Source organism: Syzygium oleosum, unplaced genomic scaffold (genome assembly GCF_021117445.2).
Source record: "Syzygium oleosum isolate NSW1041296 unplaced genomic scaffold, Sole_v2.1 Sole_v2.05, whole genome shotgun sequence".
Taxonomy (NCBI): Eukaryota; Viridiplantae; Streptophyta; class Magnoliopsida; order Myrtales; family Myrtaceae; genus Syzygium; species Syzygium oleosum.
In genome coordinates, this window is record NW_026607489.1 from 12,150,420 (window position 1) to 12,163,417 (window position 12,998).

At 45.6% G+C, this 12,998-nt stretch overlaps 2 protein-coding genes across 2 annotated transcripts; one reads left to right on the top strand and one right to left on the bottom strand.

Moving 5' to 3' along the window:
* Positions 1-7,893: 7,893 nt before the first annotated feature.
* LOC115678411 (mitochondrial arginine transporter BAC2-like) lies at positions 7,894-10,836 on the top strand. Its single transcript, XM_030601805.2, has 2 exons — positions 7,894-8,588; positions 9,923-10,836. Exons 1-2 carry the CDS (start codon positions 8,355-8,357, stop codon positions 10,625-10,627), a joined length of 939 nt encoding a protein of 312 aa, XP_030457665.1. The 5' UTR covers positions 7,894-8,354; the 3' UTR covers positions 10,628-10,836.
* Positions 10,837-11,673: 837 nt separating this feature from the next.
* On the bottom strand, positions 11,674-12,938 carry LOC115678412 (pyridoxal 5'-phosphate synthase-like subunit PDX1.2). The gene has a single exon (XM_056311420.1). It carries the CDS (start codon positions 12,804-12,806, stop codon positions 11,886-11,888), a length of 921 nt encoding a protein of 306 aa, XP_056167395.1. The 5' UTR covers positions 12,807-12,938; the 3' UTR covers positions 11,674-11,885.
* Positions 12,939-12,998: the final 60 nt, after the last annotated feature.

Below are 12,998 nucleotides of genomic sequence, written 5' to 3' on the forward strand. Positions count from 1 at the left end.
GAGGGACATGCCTGTCTCCTCCGGTCGCCCATCGGTATTAGTCTGTTGCCGGTGCAATCGGAAAACCTCTTCATGTTGACCTTCAAACAGAGAAGATGAAGATGATATCATACGTTAGAGTGTGCATCGAAATTAGTGCTACACAAAATCTGGCTGACTCCATTGACATTTATATGAATGAGGAAATCTGGAAGATCAAGGTTGAATATGAATGGCGCCCAATCTCGTGCACGACTTGTGGCATCTTTGGGCACAAATGTCCTCCCACAAGTGTGATACCATCTGGGCCTTCCACAGAGCCTAGTCCTCCTATTAGTGCTGATAAAGCCCCTCACAACGCTGATTCATGGCAGACGGTGAGAAACAAAAAGGGCATTCCCCGCAATATTTCAGTAAATAATGCCTCCCCTGATAGTGGTGATCTCTCGGTCCCCCTCCAGATTTCTCAAAAAGGGGATCGCCAAACCCACCATGTCAATGCAGCGACCTCTTTGGAAACCTCACCGGATTCCTCTGACGCGGAAGACCAGATAGGTGATCATGGTAGCAATGTTGATAGTGAATCTGAGGATGAGTCTCCCTCCCCCCTCCCGACTATAACTCAACGCAAAGCTCCATTGAATCAAGCCGAAGTGCCAGCTAGCCATCCCTCTACTTCTGGAGTGGCCGACTCTTTGGCTGCAATCTCGACGGATGATGCTGATCTTGCTACCAAAGACCATCCTGTGCCTGTTACTAGGGGCCCAGTTCAAGAGAGCAGTCCCACAACTGCTAAGGCGGCCAGCCGTAAACCAAAAAAACGGGCTGGCACTAAAAGGAGGTAATTTCTCTAGACCCTTCCTTAATGTTTTTTGGCGTCTGGAATATTAGGGGTCTGAGCGACTCCATTAAACAGGCAGAAATAAGAGCCCTCGTTAGAGCTCACAATATATCCTGTCTTGGCATCCTTGAGACAAAGATTAATCCGACCCTTTTTGAATCCCTCTCCGTTGGACTCGTGCCGGGCTGGGAGTGGAAGACCAATTATGATCTTTCGCTGCGTGGTAGAATATGGATTGGGTGGAATCCGCAAGAAATAGATCTCCAAGTCCTTTCTAGAACCACCCAAGTTATCCATGGTCGGGTTCGTTTGTTGGCACTAAATAAGACTTGTCTGTTTTCGGTTGTTTATGGAGAGCATACTTTTGTGGCTCGCCGTGCTCTTTGGGCAGATCTTGTGCTTTCAAGTAGTCTGTTTGAAAATGAACCTTGGCTGGTTGCCGGGGATTTTAACGCTATAAGGGACAACTCTGATAGAATGGGTAATTCTAACGCATGGTTGCCAGCCTTTGATGATTTCGGCATTTGTTTGGACCAAGCTGGTCTTGATGACCTGAGATATATTGGCCACCGGTTCTCTTGGTCAACTGCAGTGGGAGTAAATCGCAAGCAAAGGAAGATTGATAGGGTGCTGATTAATGCTAACTGGACCAGGTCGTTCTCTTACTCCGAGGCAAACTTCTTGGCCTCCGGAGTTTCTGATCACTCCCCGATGATCATCAGAATTGAACATGCAGTCTCATCGAGAAAGCCATTCAAATTCTTCAATTTTTGGCTATCTCATCAGGCTTTTCCGGATATTGTTAAGCAAGTGTGGGAGTCTCAGATCACTGGAACTCCAATGTTCGTGTGCCAAAACTCGAATTCTAAAAGGGAGATCAAGCGAGTTGAATAGAGACTCGTTTCTCGACATTTCGGCCCGCACACTCAAGCAAGAGAGATGCTTACGTCCACCCAAGATTCCTTAGCTTGTGATCCTTCTAATATGGATCTCGCGAACCTAGAAAAGGAGCAGACTTCTCAACTTTTCCAATCTACGTCTCCGGGAGGAAGCTTTTTACAAACAAAAATCGAGGATAAGATGGCTGAATGATGGGGACTTGAACACCAAATATTTTCATCATTTCGTCAACAAGAGGCAGCATAGCAACCGTATCCTCTCCGTCTCTGACTCTAATGGTGTCCTCCTTTCAGACCCGACATTAGTCCATAACCATATTATCTCGCATTTTCAGACTCTATTATGCGCAAGAGATTCTGATGATAGGCCTTCCTATGCTGACATCCAGCCTATGGTGGCTCGTACTCTCAGTAGTGAACAAATCAACCTGTTATCCAAGGAGGTCTCGGAGTCCGAAATTCGTAAGACTTTCTTCTCCCTTGCCAAAGGTAAGGCCCCGGGGCCGGATGGGTACAATGTTGATTTCTTTATCTCCTCTTGGCAAGTCATTGGGCGTCGGTTATATTGGCTATTAAGGATTTTTTCGATCAGCCGCATGCTAAAGGAGATCAATGCCACTATTATTACACTTGTCCCCAAGGTTTCAAATGCCACGGGAATGAACGACTTTAGACCAATTGCATGCTGTAATACAATTTACAAGTGTATAGCCAAAATCCTGGCTAACCGAATTGCTGCTGTGTTGCCGTCAATTATAAGTCCTCAGCAGAATGCTTTTGTAAAGGGTAGGAGAATAGGAGACAATATACTCCTCGCACAGGAGTTATTTGCAGGCTTTCACCATGAACCCTATCTACCTAAGTGTGCCATCAAAGTTGATTTCCAGAAGGCTTATGACACTGTAGACTGGAATTTTTTGAAATCAGTTCTGGAAGTCTTTGGGTTCCCTACGATGATCACGAAACTTGTTATGGAATGTGTCACTTCTCCTAAATTCTCGATAGCTATCAATGGAGAATTACATGGTTTCTTTGCGAGTGGAAGAGGAATACGGCAAGGCGACCCCCTATCTCCATACCTGTTCACGTTGGTTATGGAAATATTCTCTGGAATTCTGAATTCACAAACTAGGCTCCCGGGTTTTAAATTCTACCGGAGATGTAAGCCCTCTTGCCTAACACACATGTTCTTTGCCGATGATGTCCTTCTATTTTTAGAGGGAAATATCACATCTGCCACCCTCCTTAAAGAAGGGATTCAGCTCTTTTCCAAATGGTCGGGTCTTTACCCGAACCCCAACAAAAGTGAAGTGTATTTTTCTGGTGGAGCTGCAGATACTAAGGATCGTATTCGAGCTACCTTGGGTTTTATTGAAAGCACACTCCCTTTCCGTTACCTCGGGGTACCCATCCTCGCTTCGAGGATAACAAAAGCGGATTGTAACTCGCTTGTTAACTCCATAACGGCTCGGGCACGCTCTTGGTCCCATCGTTTTCTGTCTTTTGCTGGGCGACTGCAACTAATCAGGTCTGTTCTCTATGCTATGCAAGTATATTGGACCAATGTCTTCACTATCCCCCAATCTGTGCTGCATAGAATAGAAATGATTCTTCGGCAATTTTTGTGGAAAGGTCCTGAATTGGGTATTGGGGGGGCTAAAGTCCCATGGAATGAAGTCTGTTTGCCTAAGGAAGAAGGTGGGCTGGGCATTCGTAGGCTGTTCGATTCCAATAGAGCAGCGATGTTAAAACACATATGGATTCTATTTTCAGATAAAGAGTCCTTATGGTGCAAATGGATCCATTCTACCTTCCTCAAGAATAAAAACTTTTGGTTGGTACCGAAGCCCACCTTCTGCTCTTGGGCTTGGAAGAAAATCCTGGATCTCCGGTCCCAATTTCGACTGCAATTTCGTTGGCATATAGGTGATGGCTCATCTGTATCATTTTGGTTTGATAATTGGCACCCTAAAGGCCCTCTTTATGAATTGTTCTCTAATAGAGAAATATATTCCTCTGGCATCCCGAGAAGTGCAACTGTCCAGGATTTCTTTTGCTCTTCATGGCATGCATCTTCCTTCATGGGAAGTTTCAACTCATGGACCGACCCATTACCAACAATCGGTGACAGTCCCGATACCTTCATCTGGCAAAGCCATTCTACTGGGACATTCTCTACAGCATCGGCGTGGGAGTTCATCAGAACCAAGAGACCAAAAGTGTTCTGGAGCTCCTTTATTTGGGACCGTAGCATTGCACCAAGGTATGCCTTTTTTCTATGGCTTATCTCCAAAAATAGACTCCCAACTCAGGTTGTGTTACTCAACTACAACAGAATTTCGGAAGCTGTCTGTGCATTATGTAAATGTAGACCGGATTCTATAAACCACTTGTTTTTTGGTTGCCAATGCACGGGATCCCTTGCATTGTTTTGGGCAAACACTTGCAATCTCTCTTGGAGGAACAAACCGTGGGTAGATAATCTCCATTGGGCAAGCAAATACATTCGGTAGTGACTTCCATCATCGGATAGCTCGGTTCTCTCTTGGTGCCTTGTGCCACATTATCTGGTCCGAATGGAATCATATACTTTTCAGGAACAAGGCGATGTTCCTACCAGCCATGCGCAATCATCTTGTAAAGGTTGTTCGGGATAGAGGGTTATCTATGCATCCTGTTCAAGACACTCGCCGCAACAGGAAAATACAAACTAATTGGGGCATTTCCTCGTCCATATTCGTGTAACCTGCTGTTGCGGTCTTTGTATGTATTTTTCATAGTTAGTTGGCTGTCTTTTTAGCCTTCTTGCTTTGCTTCCGTACCTTGTTTAGCCTAACACCTTTGCACCTGTTGGGACACTTAGGTGTCGCTCTATGTGCGGGGTTTTTGTGTTTGGCTATCATCTTTGTAAGCTTCGGTTTGAAAAGTTAATACAATCCTTACCTTACCAAAAAAAATATATATATATCCACCTAAGCTTAATGAAAATATATAACAATTTCTATCTTAACATTCGGCTTCTTACCCATTAACTCTTGGTATAATTTCACTAATACAAAAACTTCGCTGCCCCTGAAGAGAACGAAGACCTACTCTGCCCCTTTTCCTCAACAGCGGCTTGTTTTTGTGCCCTAGGCTTTTCTCAACCAAGCTGCAAATAAAGCAAAAGCTTTAGAAATATATATACATATATCCACCGCCCGAAGAAGTCCCACTTTGGTCGATCAAAGAAGAAGTCCACAATTTCCTTTCTTTCACGATCAAAGTCCAATTTGATATCTGGACAAGAAAAGGAAGTATCCAACTTGGACTCTAGCACCGAACAGGAAATCCGTATTTTCGTGAAACACATTCAGATGTCTGCAAATAACAATTCATCTCGAGTCAGGCTTTGTTCGTGGGCTCAAACTCGATCCATGGACTTCTTCGAGTCCGATATGGGAAGGGTATATGTCGATATGGAATCGGTTCGCTCTAACATGAACATGTATATGATCTTCATGGCCTCGTCCGTCCACTGCTTGACCTCTTCTAGAACCATGCAAACAAATTGATCCTGCTCTTTCGTCAGTCCAATTAGTAGCACCCATTTGAAGGTGAAGCTTTCAATGATGGACTTGTTTGACACCGCAATGACATTGGCCGTGGACCCGCGTAACGTTGTGTTAATCTATATGTTCCGTCATTCTTTAAGACCCTGCGTGTGAATTAGATTTGCCCGAAGATCAAAAGCGTATAATTCGATCGGAAATGCGAAAGGATCGGACAAAACAAAAAGCTGCGGGGGAATTCGACCCGACGACCTTGTGAAGCCGCCGTAGCCGATCTATGGTGGCGTGCGATGAAGTGTCCGTCCCTAGACTGGTCGAATTTTGCTTTAACAACGAGGCATATCCCCAGGCAGCGAAAGATGACGCAAGTCTTGCCGAACAGAACGTGCGAATATCATGCAAACTCCATAAACAACCATCGCATGTGGGGACAAAGCTTTCGCTATCCCATTTGGACTCCACCGATAATTTCACGAGAAGTCTCCTCGATCCATAGGTGGATCATGTGAATGCCCAAAGGTACTCATGTTAATATATGAAATTATTGTAAAGTGATTTCTCGGACTACAAAAAGCCACGCCGGGTAAAGAATTGGACTCTAGCACTAGATAGGTCACCGAGAGATTTTATTTTTTTTTGATACGAGACGATACTGGATCAAGTTTTATTAGGATAGTGTAACGCTCGAGCCTTGCCCCTTCTTTTCACCAAAAGAAAAAGAATTTTAGCTCCTTTGTTGCAACTATTTGTAATTTTTTGGGGGGAAATAACGCAAATGGTCCATGAACTTTGGTACATATTTAATTTAGTCCCTGGCAGTGAAAGATGATGAGACATATCCCAGGCAGTGAAAGATGATGCAAGTCTTGCCGAACAAACTTGCAAATATCATGCGAACTCCATAAACAACCGTGGCATGCGGGGACAAAGCTTTCGCAATCCCATTTGGACTCCACTGATAATTCACAACAAATCTCCTCGATCCATAGGTAGATCATGTGAATGCCCAAAGGTACTAATGTTAATATATGGAATTATTCTAAAGTGATTTCTTGGACTAAAAGAAGCTAACACCCAGTCAAGTTTTTAATAAGAATTTGACTCTAGCATTAGATAGAATGTCGAGAGATTTATTTCTTTTGTTGATAAGAGATCAAACTGGATCAAGTTTTATTAGGAGAGTATAACACTCGAGCTTTGCCCCCTTGTTTCACCAAAAAGAAAAAAAGAATTTTAACTCCTTTGTTGTGACTATTTGTAATTTTTTTGGTCAAAACTATTTGTAATTTTTTTTTATTTGTCCTACTCTAACTCTCACAGAACGTGGAAGTCAAATTCTACAACCAAAACTAAACATCCCTCCCCCACCCAATTCTCTTATCAATAGGCCGTGTGCCCAGTGGTGGTATATTTCACGGAAAATTGTATAAAAAGTCCTAAATCTATTGCAGTTTTGCGAATTCTGTCCTAAACCTTTCAATTTTGCCAATTGAGTCCTAAACATTTTAACAATTTGTCAATTGAGTCCATATGACCAATTTTGGCCAATGTTCGCTGACGTGAATGCTGGCTGTCCTACGTGACATGGCTGACGCTGACTTAGACAATTTTATTTAAAATTATAATATTTTTTCGAATTTTTATTAATTTTTTTCTTTTCTTCTTTCTTTTTTTTTCTCTTTTCTTTCTTTATTTTTTTTAATGTGGCCAGGGAGGGCCAAGCGGCCCTCGTTGGCCACTGGGCGAGGCCATCGTGGATGAGGCCGCCTTTGGCCATGGTCACGATGGCCTTCTAGGCGAGGGTCGATGCTGCCTTCATGATGTGAAGGCCATCCCAACAATGGTAGAAGCAGAAGTAGAAGTAGAAGCAGAAGGGTCGAACACGAAGCCAAGAGGAATGATGCGTGGCCTTTGTTCTTGATGGTGGGCAGTGCACGACCGCGCGCGAGGCCAGCCTCGCCAGCTGCGGGAGAAGTCGGCATCGCCCAGGTCACGGCCGGTGAGGGCCCAACCATGGTAAAAAAATAAAGAAAGAAGAAGAAAAGAATAAATAAATTTAGAAAAAAATATTAAAAATTATCAACATCAGCATCGCCGGTCTTACGTGGCACGGCTAGCATCCACGTTAGTAAATTCTGGCTAAAATTGGCCGAATTGACTTAATTGATAAATTTTTAAAAGGTTCATGACTCAACTGGTAAAATTAAAAACTATAAGATTGAATTGGTGAAGTAAAACTTTTTGGACAATTTTCTCCCGAAATATTTCACGCGTAGGAAACACATTTGAGTCAAATAATTCAATTCGGCCCAAAAGAACAAATGGCTTCCGGACAGAGCGAGGGGGTCTTTCAGAAATCGGCGGCCAACACAAGGGCCCAAAAAACGACTCGCAGAGGAGGAGGAGGAGGAGGAGGAGGAGGGCGCCCGAGTGGCCCATGCGGGTTCCCTCCACGCCACTGAACGAGGGAGGGAAAGGAAGAGACGTCTCCGCTTGTTCGGACGCTCTAAACAACACGAGAAAAAGCTGCCTCCGGCGGCATTGTTTCGGCCTCTCCTCTCTCTCTCTCTCTCTCTCTCTCTCTCTCCAAGCTATAAAAGGACCTTTCAGACGTGCTGCAGTTTCTCACTAGCGGCCCTCGAGTTGAGTCTCTCTCTCTCTCTCGTGCGGGAACGAGTGATAAGGGGAAAAGGGTTTCAGGCTGTTTGTCGTGCCCGAGCTCTGCGTGGGTAAAGAGGAGAGAGACCAGCGTACGAGGATATTGCAGAATCTGGGAGAGCACTTATCGAGGAGCAAAAGGGTAACGAATCCGGTATCTATCCTGTTCCGGGCGTGACTTGTTCTTTCGTTGCACGTACATGTCCAGAGAGAGAGAGAGAGAGAGAGACCTCGTGTGGCATCGTTTGTGAAAGATACCATCAAGACCCAAGAGGGGTGGTGACGTAATATCCGTTCCTTGAGACAGAGACAAAAGGAGAGAGCGGTCAGGTCCGTGAGCGACGGATACTTGTCCCTGAGAGGTACAAGGAGGATTTGAACGAGGGGGAGATTGTACTGTGTTTCGCATCAGTGTAGTTGTGGATAATGGATTTCTGGCCTGAGTTTCTTGCGAGCAGCTGGGGCAGAGAATTCGTGGCCGGCGGGTTCGGCGGCACCGCCGGGGTGATCTCGGGTTACCCTCTCGACACCCTCCGGATACGGCAGCAGCACTCCGGGTCGGGCTCGGCCATCAGCATCCTCCGGAAGATCGTCCGCGACGGTGGGCCGGCCGCACTGTACCGGGGCATGGGCGCACCCTTGGCTTCCGTCACATTTCAGGTCAGTTGATCTGACATTGGTATCATGGATGATGAATCGCATGTCTTAGCCCCTCAATGTCTTTTGTTTATCTGGTTATGCACTTTCTTAAGGTTTATGTCCCATTTGCAATGGCTTCAATGTGCTGGAGACATGAATGATTCTCATGCTGGTTTGATGATTTCAAGGTTTCTATTTTGCTCCGTGGAGAGCATGAATGCAGAGTGATTAGGGCGCTGTGCTGTTGAGGAAATCACCAGCATGGCTAGTTCTTAGCCCTTTCTGTTCTTGGTGGAAAGACTGGAAGAAAAGGAGAGTTCTCAGATTTCTCTCTCTCTGTCTGTGCCTGGGTAATTCAGGCACAAGGCAATCTGTGGTCTTCATCAGATCCTTTTGCTTGATCTACCTAATTTGTTTTCTTGGTCAATTATAGTGAAATTAGGTAGCTTATCAGATTTTTTTTTTTTTTTGGTCGAAAGGTAGCTTGTCAGATTGGACTTGCTTTTTGGGTTGTGATTACACTGAAGTGTCATCTTCCACTAGGACATTTGTGCTTTAATGTCGTAGATAGTGATATGGTTTTATATTCAGGAAACGTCACTGTCCATAAGATGGGCCAGAAATTTCCACCAAAGTTCTGATTTTCCTTGACAGCAGACGCAGTAGGTGCAAGGAAACATCATGATCACAGAGAGAGTTGTTCCGTGTGGACTACTAGGTTTACGTCTTGGTCTCTTTCCACGGTCACCATTTACTTGTCAGCAATCAATTCTCATAGCACGGTGACAAATGGCATAAGCTGATGATATGATTCTTCACAAACTATTTTCCCTGTGCTTCCATGTAACATCCTCGCTCCACCAACCCAGAGACACGAGGAGTTAACACTGACATGCCCTAGAGGTTTTTTTTATCGGAAGAAAGAAAGAGCATGGTTCTCCTGGGGAGGCAAAGTTTTTGAAAACAAGAGTACGTTAAAAGGAGTGTATGATTTGTTTGAAAGATGAGCTAAAAGTGCGCTTAGTTTCATGCATAGTGTGCATCATTAATCCGAAGAACAAGTATCTGCCTGTACATTTCCAGATACCATGTTTAAGGGGCTGTTACCTGCTTGTGATGAGAAAGAAAAACGTGAGTTGAGTATGAACGGACCTGTCAAAACGCAAGCAACGGGAAGCTAATTTTCGAGTTGAAGCATCTTTTCATGCGTGTCGAATGATAAGAATGGTTTGATAATCAAGTGGTGTCCGTATGACTGAAGTGAATTAAGTTAGATCAATAGACTTGGTTTTACAACAATTGTCATGTACTTGTTTTGCTTTCATATTCTGAGAAAATATCCCTGCATTTCGCAGAACGCCATGGTATTCCAAATTTACGCGGTCCTTTCTCGAGCATTTGACTCGTCTGTTTCGGCGAGAGACCCTCCTTCATACAAAGGTGTTGCTCTGGGTGGGGTTGGCGCTGGGGCTATGCAGAGCCTTATCCTCACCCCTGTAGAACTGATCAAGATTCAGCTTCAATTACAGGACAGAAAATGCGCCCAATCTCATCAACAGCAGCATCAAAGGGGAGCAATAAGCATCACCAAGTCCATATATAAACGCGAAGGGTTGAAGGGCATGTACCGTGGACTAGGGATCACGGTCCTTAGGGACGCGCCTGCCCATGGAGTCTATTTCTGGAGTTACGAGTACATGAGAGAGAAGCTCCACCCAGGCTGCAGGAAGAACAGCGACGAAAGCTTAAGAACAATGCTAATAGCTGGAGGGCTAGCTGGAGTAGCAAGCTGGGTTTTTTGCTATCCATTGGATGTGTTAAAAACGAGGCTACAAGCTCAGTCCCAAGTATCCCCAATGCAATATAATGGGATAGTTGATTGTTTCCGCAAAAGTGTACGAACAGATGGCTATGGCGTTCTGTGGCGAGGACTGGGGACTGCAGTCGCCAGAGCTTTCGTGGTGAATGGGGCTGTTTTTTCTGCTTATGAGATTGCCCTTAGGTGCTTGTTCAACGACAGCAGTGATCACACAAAACATCAAATAGAAAATGCCATTTAAGGGCGGACACATTAGCACAGCTTTGTCTTGGGGTAACAGACCATATATAAGCCAGAGTATTGTCGTGTCTCCTATAAGTTCACAGACATTGTGCCCGGATATTCACTCACAGATCTGAAGACTCAGAAAGTGAAATCGACAAGGAAATGAAGGGGGAATGTCGCATGGAACACAGATTTGATTGATGGGATTATGTCGAATCTTTTATCCACTTGTAACTGCAGTGCTTTCTCAATGACAAAAAAAAAAAAAAAAAATTGCAGCTACTTTAAACTAACAATTTTGCCGACCTTCAAGGTTATGCAGCAGGAAACCCCTACTTCGGCTAATTCTATCTAACAGCAACCCTCATCTATTCCAAGATAGAGACATAAACTCGTATTAAATGGCAGGGAGATAGATACATGGTTCACGAATGAGGCAGTTCTTTTGGGTATTTGTCAAACCCTCTCGTGCTGGTTCTTTCTGATGCCTCAGCATCAACCAGTCATCTTCCATAACTAATGCCACATCCCTCTCTACGCTAGTGTTAACTGCAAGCAGAAAGTATCTACCTTTATTCTATTGCTTATCGCAACAAGCAAGAACTCCCCGAGAGGAAGCAACCAAAAGGCGCGAGGAGAAACTGTCATTAATAGGATTAGCCTATTACTGAACTGCCTAAAGATAGGAGATGAAACCATCTGCGCGTTATGCCCGGCAGAAAAAGTTATCCAAAGCTATCTTTCAGGTACATCCTTGGTCTTGGCAAACTAGAGCAATGGATCATCGGAACGCCTTGCTAAGTCTCCTGCTTCTCACCGACAATGTCATTCCTATCAGCTTCTTTGTTCATTGGTCGCCTTGCTAAGCAGCTTGACTACCTTTAGGCAGGACTAAGAGTTGCTGCATACTAATCCACCTTCGGTTCAGCCAGAAACAAGCAAGAACATCTCATTCTCATCTTCAGAGGACCAGCATCGAATAGCGAACACAACAACGCCAATCCTTCTTAAATTGGAACATGACCATTATATCCCATAGAACAGACAATACACACAACAAAATGGCATTGGTAAGGAATGTACTTGCCCAATTTGATTCATATCCAGTGTCAAACAAGAAGATGCAAATGTATTCCGTACCCGAAATTGTTTCCGCAGCAGAATTATACAAAATGGAAAGAAAAAGGGAGCAGCAAATTCATTTAGACTCTGTAAAAAGCCCAGTACCTCTGTAACAGAGTAGGCATATACTTTTGGCAAGAAAAACTCAGTGACTACACATCCCTGGCCTCAAACTGTTCGATCCTCTCCTGATCAAGATGGAGCCCCGCCATTCCGTCCTCGAGACCGCAGGACGTCTCCGCCAACACGTGAGGATCCGTGTAATGCCTCACGCCTCGGACAATGCCCTGCACGCGCTTATATGGATCCGAGCAATCGAAAACCTCCGAACCCACGAATACGCCGTCGCACCCCAATTGCATCATCAGCGCCGCGTCGGCCGGAGTTACGATCCCTCCAGCTGCAAAATGCACGACGGGGAGGCGACCCATTTGCTTGGTCTGCGCCACGAGATCGTAGGGCGCCCCGATCTTCTTTGCGAACGCAAAGACTTCATCATCGTCCATGTTGTTCAAGACCCTCATCTCCCCCATCACTGACCTCACGTTCTTGACCGTCTCGGCCACATTCCCAGATCCGACCAAATCGCCCTGCGTCCTGATCATAGCCGCACCTTCTCTCACCCTCCTCAACGCCTCTCCGAGATTCCGACACCCGCACACGAAGGGGCTCCCGAAGTTGTGCTTGTTGATGTAATTGTCCTCGTCGGCGATCGCCAGCGCCTCGCTCTCGTCGATGTAATCGACCCCGACGGCCTCCAGAATCTGGGCCTCCACGAAATGCCCGACCCGGGCCCGCGCGACGACCGGGATCGCGACGGCGCGCTTGACGTCCTTGATCAGGGAGGGATCGGGCATGCGGGAGATGCCCCCGGCAGGCCCGGCCGGATCGGAGACGACGACGGAGCAGGCGCCGGCCTCCTCGGCGATCTTGGCCTGCTCCACGGAGGACACCTCGAAGACGGCGCCGCCGCGGAGCATCTGGGCCATGCCGACCTTGAGGGAGAAGGGGTTCTTCTTGGTGTCGGCGACGGCGTTGCTGCCGTAGACGGTGACGACGCCTCCTTCCGCCATTGCCCAAGATGGTCTGGTGGTGTAATGCCGGCCGGAGATTGGGGAAAGCTTCTCCTTTTCCGGTAGACCAAGGGGAGCAAGAACTTGGGTTGGAATTGGTTGATGGAAAACAGGACGGCAATATATATATCTATATATATATATATATATATATATATATATATAAAAACAAGAAAGAGGAGGAATGGCGGT